This window comes from Brachypodium distachyon, chromosome 4 (assembly GCF_000005505.3).
Source record: "Brachypodium distachyon strain Bd21 chromosome 4, Brachypodium_distachyon_v3.0, whole genome shotgun sequence".
Lineage (NCBI taxonomy): Eukaryota > Viridiplantae > Streptophyta > Magnoliopsida > Poales > Poaceae > Brachypodium > Brachypodium distachyon.
The window spans coordinates 46,083,878-46,102,191 of record NC_016134.3 but is presented as its reverse complement, the minus strand read 5'-3'; the positions used below and the strand labels follow the sequence as shown (position 1 = coordinate 46,102,191).

General features: G+C 44.2%; 2 protein-coding genes across 4 annotated transcripts; one reads left to right on the top strand and one right to left on the bottom strand.

The window, feature by feature from the left end:
- Window positions 1-1,316, bottom strand: LOC100825141 (transcription repressor OFP8). Its single transcript, XM_003576975.4, has one exon. It carries the CDS (start codon window positions 1,245-1,247, stop codon window positions 492-494), a length of 756 nt encoding a protein of 251 aa, XP_003577023.1. The 5' UTR covers window positions 1,248-1,316; the 3' UTR covers window positions 1-491.
- An 11,165-nt stretch (window positions 1,317-12,481) lies between these two features.
- On the top strand, window positions 12,482-18,267 carry LOC100839958 (HVA22-like protein j). 3 transcript variants are annotated; one of them, XM_024454707.1, is made up of 6 exons: window positions 12,482-12,810; window positions 12,998-13,096; window positions 15,881-15,925; window positions 16,015-16,078; window positions 16,280-16,486; window positions 17,739-17,857. In XM_024454707.1, the coding sequence occupies exons 1-6, from the start codon at window positions 12,779-12,781 to the stop codon at window positions 17,742-17,744; spliced, it is 453 nt and encodes a 150-aa protein (XP_024310475.1). In that variant the 5' UTR covers window positions 12,482-12,778; the 3' UTR covers window positions 17,745-17,857. The 3 variants fall into 3 exon arrangements, with proteins under 3 accessions (XP_024310475.1, XP_010238695.1, XP_003578887.1); XM_010240393.3 differs by lacking the exon at window positions 17,739-17,857 and adding an exon at window positions 17,858-18,267 and having other exon boundaries at window positions 12,483-12,810; XM_003578839.4 differs by having other exon boundaries at window positions 12,488-12,810; window positions 17,855-18,267.
- Window positions 18,268-18,314: the final 47 nt, after the last annotated feature.

Genomic DNA, 18,314 nt, shown 5'->3' with positions numbered 1-18,314 from the left:
TACACAACAAAATGACATAGTTCACTTATATAATTAAACACATTACATCGGTACTAGTACAAATACAAATATAGTTACATATGGTGAACTGATTAAACAGACTTGTGAGTGAACCTTCATGCAAAACCGAAGGCCACACAGGCACATACAGACACACACTACACACTAGCCAGCAGAAACAAACACACTGACAACACTTGGCAGAAACTAGTTCAGAGTCGATCGAGACTCGAGAGAAACAGCACGGACGACCCCTGCAAATTAAGCAGAGCAGAACTTACTCCTACTAATCAAACACACGCATGCATGCATGGTACCTGAATCTACTAATAGTCCAGAGACAACCTACTAATCCTCTTGATTCTACCTTAATCTGTCTCCAGAGAGATCCTAGCACCACCGGTAACTTGCGACCTAGTACACCCGGTGGTGCCAGGATCTCGAGACCGACGAAAACAGAGCACGTACGGCGAGCTCTCCGTCAATCTGGTTCAGTAGGAGTAGTAATCGTCGTAGTGGTGATACTGGTACTGGTACGCCGGAGGCGGAGGGGAAGGCGGCGGCGGCGGGGCGGAGGAGGAGGAGGATGCGAGGTGTGCGCAGACCTCGGCGAAGGCGGCGAGGATGGCGGCGTGGTGGCGCGGCGCGTTGAGGGCGAGCAGGCGGCGGAGCATGCATCGCAGGCCGTCCCAGTCGCAGAGCCCCATCTCCACCACCATCTGCACCATGCTGTCCCTGAAATCCCCCCGCGGGTCCGACGACTCCTTCTCCACCGCCACCCCCACATCCCCCTCTTCCCCTTCTTCCGCCTCCGCCGTTAATTTCTCCTCGCGGCGTTTCTTTGCCTTGCTGTTATTGGCCCTCTTCTTCCTCGGCGCCGGCGCCGGAGCCGTCGCAGCCTTGGCCGTCATGTCGTGGGAGTAGGCGGAGGAGGAAGAGGTGGTGGAGGCGGCGCCGGAGGCGGGGAAGAAGAAGGAGGAGGAGGCGGAGGAGGAGTGCGTGGAGCTGAAGCTGGCGTTCCGCCGCGGTGCCGGCGCCGCCGCCGGCGGCTTGGGCGAGGGGCGGAGGAAGGACGGGAGGCTCATGAGCAGCCTGGACGCCGACGGGCGGCGCGGGCGGCAGCCGCAGCCGACGCCGTCCACCACCGCCACGTGCCGCCACCGGCCCGCTCCCCCCACGCTCACGCTTGCGCCGCCCACCGCGAACTGCCTCCCGCCGCTCCCCCGCCGCAGCCTCGACGTCGACATGGCGCAAGGTTGTAGCTGCCTTGGGACTCGGGGAAGATGGTTAAATGGTGGAGAAATGGTGCTGTGGTGGTGAGTAAGGGATTGCTGAGCTTGGAGTGGGTTTATATACACGCGATTTGGGGTGGGGAAGTCAGTGGGGGGTTAAAGGATTAACCTGTGGGGTTTAGCTGGGCCACGTGGGCCCATCATTCATTCTGGCCTGCGAGCTCGCTGATGGAACGGATGGGTTTGACTTTGACTGTCCTGATCCTATGTGGACTTGTGGAGCCCCTGCATGCGGCAGCGGACGGAGCCACGTCGGATCGCCGATTGCACGGTCGGGATGAAGCAGCCCTGAAGACTTCAAGTTATTTATTGAGAGAGATGGTTGTGCAAGAGCCGCGACCGACAGCGAATTTTTCTTCCTTCCAAAGGTTTGCATGGCGCTCGATTCTCCCGAGAGGCCGAGAGTGACCGCCCGATGGATTTCTGGGGGCAGCACAAGTCGAAGAACAGTGACATTTTTTACATGTTCGCTTCTTTGTTGTGCAAGGGTTGTGACGGTCTGCTATGTGTTTCCTGTCTGTACTGCGTATTGGTACACCAGGGGCCGTTCACCACGGCGCCATCCACGATCCGGGGCAGTTTTTGATAGAACGGAACGAGATTGAATCAAGGGATGATCTATTCGATGATCGACGGCCCTATATAAAGGACACAAGAGGTGTCTATTCCGGGGCAGACATGAGCAACGGCCGCGTCTGTTCGGGAGAATTGTGCACGAGGACGCCCGGCGGTTTGCACGCAGGCAACCGTCCGGTGCTAATTACAAGATAATGATTAAACTAATTAATTTCTTAACATTCCCCCTAATCATGTCTTGTCTTGTTCTTGTGAGTTGTTCATCATTTCTGAAAAAGTTTCTTCAGAAAAACCCTGTGGAAAAAATCTGAATAAAATTGTGTTATGTAATATGCTATGAAAAACTCCTTTAAAACCCATCAGGAAAAAAAAGAGGAGAAAAATTCTTGTATTAGCATGATCTCATTAAAAACCTTCTATGAGAAACCATATATGAAAAAACTCATAGGGAAAAAGTGTACAATGTAAATGATCTAATGATCATAATCAGGTTATATATATTATCAGGAGTTTACTCCCCCTGAATCTTATAAATCTCGAAGTCGTCTCATACCAATTCCATTTACATACTTCTGGAATAAAGAATTTGATAAAGACTTTGTAAATAAATCTGCTAGATTATCACATGACTTCGTTTGCAAAATATTTATCTCTCCATCCTTTTGTAATTCATGGGGATAAAATAATTTAGGAGCAATGTGCTTTGTTATATTGCTCTTTATATAACCTGTTTGCATTTGCATAATACAAGCGGCATTATCTTCATAAATAATCGTGGGTGATTCCAATGAACCAATACCACTTGAACTTTGAATAAACTTCATCATTCTGCGTAGCCATACACATTCTCGTGAGGCCTCATACAAAGCAATAATTTCAGAATGATTAGTGGATGTAGCCACTAAATTTTGTTTCGTTGACTTCCAAGAAAAAGCCGTTCCTCCATACAGAAAAACAAAACCAGTTTGTGACCTAGCATTATGGGGATCCGAGAGGTATCCAGCATCACAATATCCAATCATGGTCTTATCTTGATTTTTCTGATAGAATAAACCAAGATCTCTAGTGCCTTGGAGATATCTAAGGACATTTCTGACACCAACCCAATGTCTTTTAGTTGGCGATGCACTATGTCTAGCTAGTACATTGACTGCAAATGATATATCGGGTCTAGTGCAATTTGCTAATTAAGTACATGAGTGCACCAATAGCACTGAGATATGGAATATCTCTTCATCATCGCCTTTAGATCTAAATGGGTCTTTTTCTCTATCAAGAGATCGATCGACCATAGGTGTTTTTGAAAGATATGATTTATCCATATTGAATTTTTCAAGTAACTTTTGGATATAAGACGACTGGTGTACTAGTATCCCAGAGGGAATATGCTCAATTTGCAAACCTAAGCAAAATTTGGTCTTGCCCAAATCTTTCATTTCAAATTCCGTCTTAAGATGAGTACTTGCCTCATGTATGTCTTCTGTCGTTCCAATGATATTGAGATCATCTACATACACAGAAATGATACAAAAACCATTTGATGATTTCTTTATAAATACACATGGGCAATCATCATTATTAGAGTAACCCTTTAGAAGAAGGAACTCACTTAGTCGGTTATACCACATTCTTCCCGACTGTTTTAAGCCATAAAGAGACTTTTGAAGCTTCACGCAATACATGTTGCGATTTGCTTTCGGATTTGGAACATTTAGTCCTTCCAGGACTTTCATGTAGATATCCGAATCGAGTGACCCATATAAGTATGCAGTCATTACATCCATTAATTGGATAGACAAATTCATTTTTACTGCCAATGATATTAAATATTGGAACGTAATTCCACTCATAACAGGAGAGTATGTTTCATCATAATCGATGCCAGGTCTCTGCGTAAAACCTTGTGCTACAAGCCTCGCTTTATATCTCACCACCTCATTGTTTTCATTTCTTTTACGAACAAAAACCCATTTTGATCCCACTGGAAAACATTTTGAGGAGTAGGTTACTAACTGCAACGGGGAGGCCGTATGGTATGCAGTTGGACGAATTTGTATTAATTCCGCGGCATGTAAAACCGCATGTCCCCAACAAGATGTTGGAAGATTGCAATTCTATAGAAGTGGTCTTGCTATCAATTTAAATTTTTTTATAAGAGATTCTGGAAGACCATTTTGAGTATGTACATAAGGTACAGAGTGCTCCACAGTTATGCCCAAAGATAGACAGTAATCATTGGATGCTCGTGAACTAAATTCAGCGGCATTATCCATTCTTATGGACTTTATCTTATGCTCAGGATAATTTGCTTTTAGTTTGATTATTTGAGCAATAAATTTAGCGAAGGCATGATTCCGTGTAGATATGAGACACGCATTTGACCATCTTGTAGACGCATCAATAAGTACCATGAAATATCTGAACGGTCCAGATAATGGTTGTATAGGTCCACATATATCTCCTTGAATGCGTTCAAGACAATTAAGTGGCTCGTTCTTTATCTTTAGGTAAGAAGGCCTTGTGATTAATTTTCCAGTAGCACAAGCCGTGCATACAAAATCTGAGGATTTCGGGAATTTTGTAAGTGATAAATTGGGTCCGACGGATCCAACAATAATTTTTCTCATCATTCCAATTCCTAGATGACCAAGGCGTTCATGGCATATCTTGAATTTGTCAAGATTTTGAAAAATTATTTTAAATGCCATATGTGGCTCTGGTTTTATGTATTAATATAATCCAGATGATAGAAAAGGTAGTTTCTCAGGGATTTGTTTTTCACATCCTTTTTGTTGAGTTATAAGGAGGCTCTCGGCCTCATTTTGTTCTTGAGTCTCAACATGAAATCCATTCTTACGGATATCTTTAAAACTTAATAGGGTACCAGTAGAGTCCGGGAATAATAATGCATCCTGGATCACAAGTTTTGTACTTATACGGAGAGTAATTGTGGCCTGACCAGAACCAACAATTAATGTGTCACGACCAGCAATTGTCATTACACTTCCTTTGCTCTTTTTTTAGAGTTTGGAAATATTTAATCTCCCGTAATATTGTATTAGTAGAAGCACTATCTACTAGACAAATTTCCTCCTCCATTGGATTTTCCAGAAGATTCTTTCTTCTCCTCCTTCGGTTCTTTCTATGTTCTCGGTAGAGTCTGTGCTGATAACGTGTTATAATGGAACGAGATTGAATCAAGGGATTATCTATTCGATGATTGACAGCCCTATATAAAGGGTACACGAGGTGTCTCTTCCCGGGCAGAAGCGAGCAACGGCCGCGTCTGTTCGGGAGAATTGTGCACGAGGACGCCCGGTGGTTTGCACGCAGGCAACCGTCCGTTGCTAATTACGAGATAACGATTAAACTAATTAATTTCTTAACAGTTTTATCTCAGGAGGGAATACGATAACTCCTTCGCCGCACGTCTCGAGATCATCAGGCCGTACGTCCAAAGGTCCACTGTCTTTGGTGTTGGCTGTTGACTGTTGAGGCCACTTGGTGAGCAACCCCCGCCTCTGGACACAGCAACCCCGGCCCGTAGTCACGTCCGGGATCCGATCAAAAGTCAGTGGCGCCGGACTCGGCTGCAGGATCACAATCACATCCATCGGCACGCGCGCCGCGCCCCCCAGCCAAGCCACCACACCTGCCCCTTCTAGCTGACCCAACAGAAAACAACAAACAACAACACTAGACTTGACACATTTTACACGCAAAGCTAGATCTCCAAAGAGGCACCGCCATCACGCGATCGTCCCGTACGTACATGTCTCCTCTACACGCGCGCCGTACTACTCCTTGGCTCGTTCTCGGCCCAGGCACCTGGCGGACCCGTGAGAGACAGACGCCGGGAGCTAGCCTGTACGTCTCTGATCTCTATCCAGCACCTCCTTTGCTCGTTCTGCGTCGAGATCATCGCGAGGGGCGCACACGCGCGCGAAACACGCACACGGCCGCCCATGGCTTTCTTTCTTTTTTCTCCTTTTATCTCGTTTTAGCCAAGCTATGGCTATGCTAGGACTCAATCGAATCGAGCCGAGCCGAGCGTAGTGCTGCTCCCATGCTAGAGCTAGTCTGCCGCCGTCCGCCGCCCGTGCAATTGCTATTGCTGCCGAATCGATGTTTAATTCTCTTTCTTTCAATTCACATCATCACGATTCACGTTTACACAAGCCAAAGCCCCGTACGAACGTCGTGCTCGTGCATCCGCATCTACTGTCATTCATTCACAAGCGAGAGAGCGAGCGAGCAGGGGCTGCAGGGTTTTGGTCTCCTGGATGGATTTCGGTCGGTTCTGCACACAAAGAAGCGTTTTTTCAAAGTCACGGACGATGATAATTGCATATGTTTTGGTCGGTGCGTCCAGGCGCAGCAGGGCCAGGTGTGAGGTGTGAGAGGAACCATATTCATGGCAAATCGACAGATCCTGTCTAATAAGGCCCTGTGTGTAATTCTAACCCTATTGCAGCCGAAATTGAAAGATCTACCCCGTCTCTTTTTAATAACTTGAGCCAAAAAATGATCTGCTCACTTCGGTGTGCTGAATTTGGCTATGTACCTCGGTATCGTTTTTTTTGTGCAGAAATATCGAGCGAAATGAGGTTTGCGCGTCCAGTGCCGAAGTTGTCAACTTATCCATTACAAATTGGGATGTCAATTTTTTTTTTGTCAATTTTCACTCTAAGAGTGTCTAGCAGAAGTAGTGTAAAGTTTACATGAGCCAGCGTGTTTTTACTCGAGAATTTTGGCTCCAGTGGACCACGTTGCAATCATTGGGAACAAGCTAAACACAGCTTTCACTGGACACGAGCCGGCTGCTGGTTGGCTGCGTGTAGGTCTTGATTTGTGCTTCAGGAGCGCAGCACGCGCCTGTACTGCGCGCTGGGCGGCTGCAATCCTTCAGAGCATTTTCATTTCTCGCCGCAGGCGGCCAGCAGCGGGCAGAAATGCTTCAGATCAGGGAATTTAATTATAGGCGTGTGTATATTATGGGAGTCCGTGACATATATAAAATGTTTTGTCTGCATAAAAGTATAGTAAAGTATGCTTCTTTTATTCATAACTGTATTATGAGGATAAAGGTTGATTTTACGTTAGGGCGTCTTTGTAGTAAGTCCTCTTGTACAACACTGAGGGCTCGTTCGGTTCAAAGGAAATCAAAACATAGGAAAAGAGCAAATCTTAGAATTGTCACAGGGTGGCATTTGCCATCCTAAGAAATGGTCCAATTTCATTCCTATGAGAAAAAAGAGGTTGGATCTAATGTTCATTTTTCTCCAAAATCAAAGGAATTTAATGAGAATTCTAAGGAATCAATTTGCTTGTTCCTTACGAAACGAATGCATCTACAGTGCATTTTTCTAAGGAATCCTCAATCCTTTGGATTTCCTTTGAAACTCCCCTGAAACGAATCAGGCCTGAGCCTTCATATATAGCCACCCGTTGTAGTAGTGGATGCTCTGACCCTTGCTGTTAGTAATGGGCAAAACTTTCTTACTCCCAAGCAAGGCTTGATTCATAATTTAAACTTAATTTTTCCGAAAGAGCATTCGAGCACCTCAAGCAGCTCTGACCTTGTACTACTCCTAGGAATGTCCTGCAGATCTACAACCTTACTGGTCCATGTGAGAATGCAAGTAAGCTTCCTCCTAGGAAAAGCATAGGTACTTTCCGTCGTATGTCACACATATCACAGAAGAACAGGCACGCTCCTTGAACCCCGTGCTGCTAATCATGGTTTATACTCCTCTATATGCTGGGGACAAGTACATGCATGCATGCTCCGATCAATCATAATGCACGCGTCCATGCATGCATATGGACCAACCTAGTACTCTACTTCTATTATCTTACTCATTTTTAACAAAACATGCAGATAGATCACACTTAAGTTGACATGCATCATGAGCAGAAAAAAACAGCGATCATTGATGCTGTTAGCCATGTTGTCTTGCTGCTCAACAGAGCAAAACAACGATGATCACTCCAAGAGACTGACGGGCTCTAGTCATTAGTCAAGGTTGCATGTAATGCAATGCAGCTTTAATTTCAGAGCAGCAAAGCAATCCTCCATCAGTGGTTATTAAGATAAAGCAAAATGAACCCTTGTCAAACCGTTTTGGCCTGCCGATCGAGGAGGAAGCAACAGGTTAATTACCAATGGCGCGCCCGAGATCTCTAGCTCTCTCAGTTCAGGCCCAGGGTTTATTCCCCTGCGGGATGACGTGCAAACGTCCAACATGCATCCGACAAGAACCGATATGATCAACCGGCAACACAATTCAATCCAAAGGGCCCAACCAGCCCTCCTCCTCGCATGTCTTAATTTGCTGCTGACTGCATTCCCCCTGTGTTAGTTTGATAGATGCCTTGCAAGAGTTGGTCGATGATGTACAGGACTACAGGTACATTGCAAATTAAACCGAGTTTATCAGTTCAGATCTCAGAAATGTATTGTGAAGTTGCTTCTCTGCAAGCTGAAGACAGGCTCGCACCGTAGAATGCTGAAAACTTCGCAATGTAACAAGTTTTTTAGCAGGTTTTTGCGAGGTGTTATCCTTCTCTCTTTTTTTCATTTCTACTATCGCTGCTCCACAAAAGGTTAAAGCTGTACCCTTTTTCGTTTTCATCATTGAATGGGAGTTAAATGTTCCACTGCTCACCTGCACTGCACTCACTCAGTCACTCTACACACAGACACGCACGCAGAGAGGCCGGTCAATTGCTTTCAGTACTGGATCTATATGCACACATTTGACAGCAGGCATCCATCTGAACTCGAAATGATGACGTTTTCTCCCCTGCCTACGCTTGACTGACTCAGTTGTGACCGTGTAAGAGGAGATCGAGCTAGCAAGCCCAAGTACTGCAACCACACTTGCCCGTTGTATAAGCTGAGAAAGCGTGCAATGCATCCATCATTCGTGCAGTTTGGGTTCGCCCAAAAAATTTCGTCGAAAGATTCTGCTGCATGCAGCAGTTATGGGGACTTGGCAGCAGGGTTGGCCGGTCCATGCTTCAACTTTGCGCAGCAGCATTCTTCAGGCTAGCAGGCCATTGCATTTACCTCTTGCCAATTCAAGGCGATTCAACACACCTCCAACAACCCCTTGTAGAGCGACTACTCCAGCATCCATCCAGCTGTATTGCACAATTTGACACTGCTCTGCAAGAGGAGAGAGATTTATTTATTTTTGTAGTTACTGAAATACATCTGGAATGAACACTTCTCTGAATCTGTAGTAAACCCTTCACTGAATCTGGAGTGACCACACTGGAAATGGAAAACAAATACGATGGTCCTGAAGTTGAGCAAGTATATTTATCATGCATGGTGCTAACTCTGGAATGGAATCCATTTCTTTTCTTTCTGTTCTTCAGAGTTGGCAGCCTAGGATTAAACTAATCCGGATTCTGTAGACTGTAGTACACTAGTATAGGAGTATCATGGTTCTACTGTCAATTTCTGTATACAATTTCCTTCTGACGAATGGTTTCTGGACCAGACGGTCATTCATAAGATCCATAACTCCAAATGCATAAATCGATCGCTGACCACTGTGTGTGTGTGTCACGGCCGAGTCATGACCCTATACATACGCTTGCGTTGCGTGAGCTTACTTATTGTCATACAGTCCCTATGGTAAATGCGTCTCAGGTTTGTGCCGTAATTAGTACGTACAGCGGGAGTAATTACGCGATTCATGGCGACCGGATGCGATGCGGTGCGAGGTGTGACTTGACACAAAATTTACTGTGGGCTAGCAGTAGCTTGGCTTGGCTACCTGAAGGAAGCTGTCATTTTTTTTTTTACTGGAGATAGGAGTAGTACCTGAAGCTGTCAGTGTTAGTCTTTGAGCGGTCACCTGGATCATCCTTGGGACGCAGCTGTGCGATGCAGGATACTACTGGAGTACCAGAGACGCATCGGTGTGCCTGACGTACGTACTCATCCAGCTGTGGAATTCGTAATTGGCATTTAGTGGCATTTACTCTAGTGTTCTGTTCAGGGCAGACATCGCTTCAAAAAAAAACACTGAAGAGCAGGTTCAGATCGAATTGGAAACTAACCCGTCCGTAGGATTTCAGCACTGTCGGTTAATTTTAGAGCTAACGGCCCTTTTTTTATAGGGCTGAGAGTTAAGAGGCCTAGGTTCCGCTTAGTGAATTATGGGCCGGATTGACAAAGGTAGTATGCACCAACTGGCCCATGTACAGGACAGCAGAGTTTACCCTAGGCGAGAGGCGAATTATCATGGGCCGTAGGCTTCTTTTTGGACTGCCTTACGGGCTCCGGCGATGATTCGTGCCGTTTGGGCCAAACAACATGTTTCCAGAAGAAAGAAAGAAGTCCATATTTCACTTTCAAATGTGACCATATAGCCGGATAACCCTCCGAACTGCAAAACCAGTTATTTAAACCACTGAATTCTGTAATACCATTTAAATCACACCCTTTAGCGGTTTTGAGGCTGACGTGGCACAATTGGGATGGTTTAGAGGCTGAGTAGGCAAATCCGACTATGGGATCACATTTGAGGGTGAAATATAAACTTTTTTTTCCAGAAGATATAAAGACGGAATGCATGTCCAAGTCAAATTTGTTCTAAAAAAGATTTGTCTCAAAGTGAGGGCGATGAGTGGGGAAGGAAGCTGACGATTTTATTAGTAAGTCAAATCAATACACGATTACACGTACTCAAGGTTGGATTTGTTTTTGCCAAAGAGAGAACGTACAAAAAGTTGGTTAGAAAAACGTACAAGGACCTAGGGTCATTTTCGATGGTGCGAATGAACGCTATCCGTTGCAACTGCAAATGTAACAAAAACAAAATAGACCAAGAGAGGAGAGATATATAATACTCCCTCCATCACACATTAAGTAATAATTCAAAATTGTCAAAATATGGATCTATCTATACTTAACAATCGTTTATATACATGTAATATTTTCTCACTTAATATGGGACGGAGAGAGTATAAAGAAAAGTTGCCCTGCTTGGAGCACCATCGGAACCAAGTCGTGTTCTTAAGCGAAAAACTCAACTGCCCCTTCTGAATTATCCATCCGATCCTAAATCAGAGGGAGTAATAAAGTGCGTCATAAATTTACGTTCAATCTTAGCCAGCCAGTTTGAAGTTGGACTAGCGGTACAAAGTTATTGTGGCAGTAAAATGATATTAATTAGATTTAATTGGATTTCTTAAATGAAGCTAGAAAAAAAAATAGATGACCAAGACGTCATGGGAAAACCAATTACTGTTTATTAATGTTATGGACATTTTTTCCTCCCGCTGCTGCACACAGGAAACAGACTGATTTAGATACAGCACACAGAGATTTTGGCGTTGAAAAAATAGTTGTATTTATGTACTCGGCTACTCACCCACTTCCGGTTTATAAAATGTTCTATCCTTGTTCTAAGTCAAATTCAAAGAAGAGTAACATAGATAAAAACTAAACGGAAACATCTAGTAAAAAAAAAACCGATGGAGTACTATATATGTTCACTCGCTTTGTACACACGAGTACAAAACTTCCTTGGTTAACCTATCTTTGAGAAGCTTCCATAGTTGTTAGTTAACCAACTAAACTAACAGTCTGATCAAGGACCATAAACCCAACTAGCCTAATTTTTTAATCGGGCTTGATTGGCACTCCAGGTCTTAGTAATACTCCATTATTTATCGTGTGTGCTAAGATCCAGGGAAACTACGGAGTACGACTAAGGTTCCACTTGGGCGTTAAGTTAAAACAAACAGCTTCATTGACCGACTTGACGAAGAGTACCTCTGTCATTGCCAGGTCTGACCTAAAAATTGTTAACCAAATACAAGTACTCAAAATAGAAATACAAGCAGCAATGTATTTTTCTACCTTGACAGTAGTAGCAAGCAACAGAGAGTTTTCCGCGAGCGCGTGGGCGGGCCGAGTCGCGGTGGATTTGCTAGACCGGAACCAAGTGCGGCTCACCTGGTCGCTCGCTGGCTCTCTCTCGTTTTCCCAGGCCGGGGCCGGTCGTGGTCGTCTTCGTACGCGTGGGTCCCGGTCGGAATCTCGTGCGGTCCGTCCAAACGGCAAAAAACCGAACTGGTCGTCTTGGTCACGTTTCCTCTTCTTCCGAATAAAGCGGCGTTCTGCATTCATCTCCTTGGGCGGTGATCGACCGATGGAAATGACACGCGTGTGTTTAATGCCACGTTCCGGATTGAGTAATTTCTTGTACGGGTTGCTCGTGTCGCCGTTTGAAGGTAGTACGCTGCCTTCTCGGAGGAAAAGAAAAAGGAAGAAGGAACGTTTACTTGCACGAATTTCACACGAACCTCTGACGCGCGGGGTCCACAGAAGCATCCGAGACACGGAAGCCAAGGTCCAAATCCAAACGCTGTACAGTATAGTCCTAGCCAGAACCAACCACACCCGCCCGCTTGCTTACCCACACCACACGCCGCCACCCCTATCCGCAGCCTTCCACGTACGTGCGGCCCCACAAAATCAGCCACCAGAGCAGAACCCCGGCAGCCCAAACGTGACGGGGGACTGGCGTGCGGGCCCCACCGGGCCAGGCGGTCAACAACCCCACCTTACACCACGCCGTCGGTCGCTTCCTTCCTTCTTCCGTCCGTCCGACTCGGCGGCAGCAACAACAACTCGACTCGACTCGGCGTCCTCCCCCGCTGCACCCCCGCACTTGCCGAAGCAGTCGCAAGTCGTCTTCTCCCCGAAGCAACAACAACTCCTTCCTCTACCACGGCCTTCGCTTCTACTCCTCCCCAACCCCCCGCGCAAATCCCCGAGGAGCACCACCAGCGACAAGTCGTGTTGCATCTCGCGCGGAGAGGGGCCGGGGACTTCCGCGACGCACGGTTCTGCATTTCTGATCCGTGCAGGGCGGACCGACGAGATGTTGGGGGAGCTGCTCTCCAAGGTCCTGCTGTGAGTTTCCCCTCGCTTCCTCCTCTCCTCGAATCGAATGCTTCTTCCTTCTGCACGGGCTGGAAGGATGGGGATGAATGCGCATATATGGGTTACCGTTGGGTTTTTTCTCCGCGTGTTAATTACTCCTCTCCTGATGAAATTCCATTTGCTTTCCCTTCGTTCGCCCTCTCGGCGGCGCACGCAGCCTCCTGTTCGGGTACGCGATGCCGGCGTTCGAGTGCTTCAAGACGGTCGAGGCGCGCCCCAACGACGCACACATGCTCCGCTTCTGGTGCCAGTACTGGTACGCTATTTCTATTCTCCTCTATCCACCCCCTCTTCGTTTATTCATCCCGCTCCAGTAGAATCAACCGCGCGCACCGCCTGCCTTGCTTCCTCTCGAGTTCGTCCACCCCCGATTATTAGTTTGCTGCGACCGAACGCACGTCCTTTTCCCTTTTTTCCCATGTTGAGTGAGATGCACAACTCACCCTTGGATAGCATGATTTTCCGTGATACCCTCATGCCACCTTTAGTCCTCTCCCCCTTTAACCTTTTGCTTGCTACCATGATGTTCCTTTGTTTTATTTTTTTTATGTGTATATCCAGGCAGGCGAGAAAGTTCATTGGCAATCATAGTGCCGACTTTTATGTATAACCGGCGCCCTTTTAGTTTTTTTTAATGAAGATTCATGTGTTTTTTCCTTTTAATTTTATGTTTTGTTCAGAGATGATGGGTGTTTGGTGGATGGTGGCACAGCGATCCTGCCTTGTGTAGATAATTAGTATCAATCAGAGAGATCTTTTATACGAAGTATCTGTCTTTAATAAGTTTTGGAATTGTGATTGGCAGTTCTATGCTCTCTTTTTTGCCAGACAAAATGGTAAGTAGGTTTGGTGCAGTTTCAGATCTGTGTATCATATGTGTTGTGCCCCGAGAAAAGGCGCCAAACTGCAGATGATTAGAAATTGCCCGTGGGCTGTTTGATTGGAAATAAATGCTCTGGATTATGGTGTGCTCAGAAATTGTTTTTAAGGCCTGAAAGGGAACATCTTAATGGACCACCTAGATCCACTTATCTTTGTACGTAATTATTAATTAATAATAATTGGCGGGCGGGAAAAATTACGCTATTGTTGGTATGAGTTGTAGTGCCTTTATATCTGACTTGGTAATTAGTAACCACTACTCGTTCGTTTGTATGTACTAAAGTTTCGATGTTTTAAGAGTAAAGACTATTCCAAGTTATCTCTCATTTTCCATTTAACTGTTCAAATTTCCATCAAACTCCACGTCCACCATCCAAATGCAAGACTTTTTGTCGTTCAATTGAATACAGAGGTTCCATGTTCTGCACCAAGTTCCTTTCAGAAGTTTTGCAACCATTTCACTCAAGTTACCTGAAACTGTAGTTTTAGCTGTAAGTTTTATTTGTTTTGCATTTTCCTGTAGGGGCAAAGAACATCTGATGCATAAACATTTTTTTCATACTTAATCTCTTAACACCTACCTTTAATGAGGATGCCTTACCAACAACTCTGATATTGATCCTTCATGAGCCTCTTAATTTAATGTATGTCTAGGAAAATATTGCCTCCTCACCTAGGAACTTTGGAAACAATAACAAACTTTAAAAAAAACTTTATCCATGTGCTTCTAAGTCCAGAACTCAATTGTCTTTGATCGTTTGGACTCAGAGGAATGTATCTTTAGAAACTGAGTTGAAATGCTTCTGAAGTTTTAAACTAACTTTGTTGTTTTGTGTGCTCATAGTTGGTACTGAGATGTAAGCTAGTGATTACTATCTTGTTGAAAGGTGCGCATATATTTTGATGAAAGGAGTGATAGGACCATAAAACCTCTTGGCTTGTTTCAGAATGCCAAGTTGATTTTGTGTGTAGTTCTTTTTATTATGTTTGACATCACTTAAGATGTTTGATTTCAGCAAGAGGAATGCTTCCTCATATGTTATTTTACCTCTTTGATCCAAGACTAGAGCATGACTGGACTGGGTCAATGACCAAATAAAATATGGAAGGTTCAAGACTACTGTATTCATTTTGATCAAATAATTGACTAACAGTGAGACCAATTCAAAGTATAATATACGCTTCCCGAATTGCCAACTTAGTTTGTCACAATGGTTGTTTGTGTTATTACTTGGCATGCCTTTGACCCTTGCATGAAGCTGTTCAGAGGAACAGACCAAGAAACTTCCCATTAATTGGAGAATCATATTCATTAGAGAGAGGGAAGTGTCCATATGCACATGAGACTGAGATGCTTGGGCTGGCTATAGGCTATAGCATATGATTTCCCCCTTAACTCTATTGTGTTTCAGTATGATAGTTTTGATGGTAGGTAACTAGGTATCTTAGGTTAATCAAAAGTTCCACTCTTTCGTTAAAAAGAAGTTCCGCTGCCTATTTGCTGGCCTTGCATAGCTTTATGAAAATTTTCACATGCAAATGCCAATTGAGGTAAATTGAGAATAATGCTGATTTTTAAGTACACCTGTAGGATCCATTCTGGTTTGGGTAGGAAAAAGGCATCACCAGCTAATGCTGTTACCACAGTATTTTTAAATCTGATGTTGATTTGCTAGTTGAGAATGAGCAAATACTTGAAGGGTTGTGTTTCATGAGAGTTTGGTTTGGTAGCAAGTATTAATACCCGGTGTTATGTTATTTTTCAATACTTTTAATGTTTCAATGATGAAATGTTGTTTAGTTTGACATGACTACTCATTCACTTGAGCGATTTCCAAGATAAACTTTGATAGAACAAAAGAAGAGGCTTTTAATAATATTGGATGTGTGCTTTGAGCCCTAAACAGATTTCAATAGTGTTATGTGTGTAACAGTGTATGCATACTCCATGTGATTGTAGATGGGGCTTGCAAAGGTTTGTATACTATATTTTCTTGGAGTTTCATGGTATTTTTTAGACCGTTATGTTATGCACCATCAAGTTAGCATAACTGTTTCTATTTTTATCCATGGAAATATGCGGATTCTTAAACTTGTTCTGTAAGTAAAGAACTGGTTCTGGCTCCTAGAAAACTTAACTGTTTGTGAATGTCTGTAGGATTATCGTGGCCATGGTTATAGCCTTTGAGAGTGTGATCTCTTGGTCAGTACAGTTCTCCTTGCTTGCTTTTATCTTTCTACTTTAATTTCACTTCTTATTTATGTATCTCTACTATACTGTACCAATTTCAGGATGCCAATGTATGGAGAAATGAAGCTTGCTTTCTTTGTTTACCTGTGGTACCCCAAAACAAAGGTAACATAGTGTACTTGTCATCAGCTCTGAGCTTAAACTTGCCCCCTGTGAAGTACAATCTCATGAGGGCTGTCTCATCAGTGGCGTTTTTTGCAAAGTGCTTTAGGGCAGTAAGATGGGACTTATTCCGTGTTTTTATTTCCTGAAGTGCATATATTTGTGCAAGTAACTAACATCTGAGTGATACAATCCATTCTATAGGGCAGTGATGTTGTATATGACACCTTTCTTCGGCCCATTGTGATGCAATATGAACCAAACATCGAGCAGAGGTTACTGCATCTGAGGGGAAAGTCTGGGCAGCTACTTAGCTTCTATGTTAAGAACTTTGCTGACAAAGGGACGGCTTTCTTCATGGACGTCTTGCGCTATGTGGTTTCTGACAAAGCTGAAGGGTCCAATCTAGAGGTAACTAGATCTTTTCCCTGTTTGTAATATGCATTAATTTTATCTTCCATGTGATCCGCTCTTGATATACTTTCTGCATGACGTGATCAAAGGCTGCAAAAGTTTACAGAATGCATATGCCATTTTGAGTTGCGAGAATATACACTGAGTAATTTGATCATGTACAATGTCGCATACTGGTTTGTTCTGTTCATCCCCTATCCAATATACGATCCGAATAATGTGCTGAGTTTTTTTTTGAGAATATAAATGTGCTGAGTATTTGTTTACCATAAAATTAAAGAACTACCTGCTATGCATACAATGTAGTTTATTAGTTTTATTTCATGTACAGAAAAAAAGAGAGTATCACAATTGAGGAATTACTTGGCTTCGTTTCATGTCAAATGTCACCATAAGGTCTTACGCAAAAAACATTACTAAATATAGCTTTTGCACACACTAGGTAGTTCAAAATGTGTGGTTATATGCGCACAAATGAAGTACCAACTAATTTTACTCGTTACCAAAAATCCTACTAGGTCAATCTTTCCATCAGTAACTATTTTATATCATATTGTTGTGGTCCAAATTTCTCAAAATGGATTTCTTCCTCAAAGTTTAGCAGTTGAAACTCCAGTACAATTAGTCACGGATGGTACCACTTTTTTTACTATTAATTTACTCCAGCTCCTTATTCATGAGCCATGACACCAACTGCTTTTCCATTCTGAAGAAACTCCAACCAGCATCACCAAACAAAGTGTTCCAAATGAATGGGCAACCTCCAAAACCCTGCCAAACCACTCCTTCCTGTGTTTCCCTCTCACTGCCCCACTTTGACAATCCGACAGGAGCATTATCCAAACCCTCCATCAAAATGACCTGGTCCTTCTCCCCGATCTTAACCAGGGCCATGGCGCGGCCCCCTGCCTGTTATCAGCAGACGCTGCTTTAGCTCGGGGTGGGACTCACCAGACAGTGACATCCAACCGGCTGTGCTGTAAACAGGGGAAAACCATTGCCCTGGGCAACGTGGGTATTGTCTGCACAAGAGCCAAAGAGACAACCGGACCATTCGCGATTCGTCCCCTTCCACGGACCAAATCTGATGTCTGATTCTGTCATGTTACTAAACTTAATACACCTTGCCATCTTGCAATGTCGCTCTCTCGCCATCCTTGCATTGTCATGATTTCCATGGCTGTTCATATAGTTAATTAATTCTCATATGTTGTCAACTGTTCAATATCCTGAACATCTTGGTTGTCAGATGTAGAGATCACGTGCAGGTATTATCATGCATGAGATACAATGCACTGGAGATAATTTGCACACAAGTGGTATTGACAGCAGCCTGGCTCTCCGTTTGTGATTGTGCATGTGCAGCAGAAGAACAAGAAGCAGTCTGGTTGGAGCCCCTTCGCGACGAAACGCCAGCCACCGTCTCCACCATCATCCCAGGGATCTCTCTTCGACAACCCTGACGCCGCCGCCGTCGCGGAAGTTCTGCGAGCTACCATCAACCCCAAACCCCGGCGACCTCACAATGGCAAGGACTATTAGGGGAGATGGATCGAGTCTTACATCAGTTTTAAGGAGGTGGATCGTGTACATAGGGATAGAATGATTCAAAGATGGGAAATTGAAAGAAGAAATCGATCGAGTACATAGAAAGAAAATCCAGCGATTAACCCAATGTGAACAAATGTGAATGAACATGCATGTTGTTGTAGACCTGTGTTGACTGTTGATAGAAGAAATATATTCTCTCTCTCTCTCCCGATTAGTTTTGTTTTAAATAGAATTTTGCTTCACATGCTCGTGTTCAGCTAATTTTCCTTGCCAT

Coding starts and splice junctions, on each gene's coding strand:
- LOC100825141 (XM_003576975.4), bottom strand. CDS start 1,247: ATGTCGACGTCGAGGCTGCGGCGGGGGAGCGGCGGGAGGCAGTTCGCG.
- LOC100839958 (XM_003578839.4), top strand. CDS start 12,779: ATGTTGGGGGAGCTGCTCTCCAAGGTCCTGCT. Junction 13,097..15,880: donor CGCTTCTGGTGCCAGTACTG/GTACGCTATTTC, acceptor GAATGTCTGTAG/GATTATCGTGGCCATGGTTA. Junction 15,926..16,014: donor TTTGAGAGTGTGATCTCTTG/GTCAGTACAGTT, acceptor TACCAATTTCAG/GATGCCAATGTATGGAGAAA.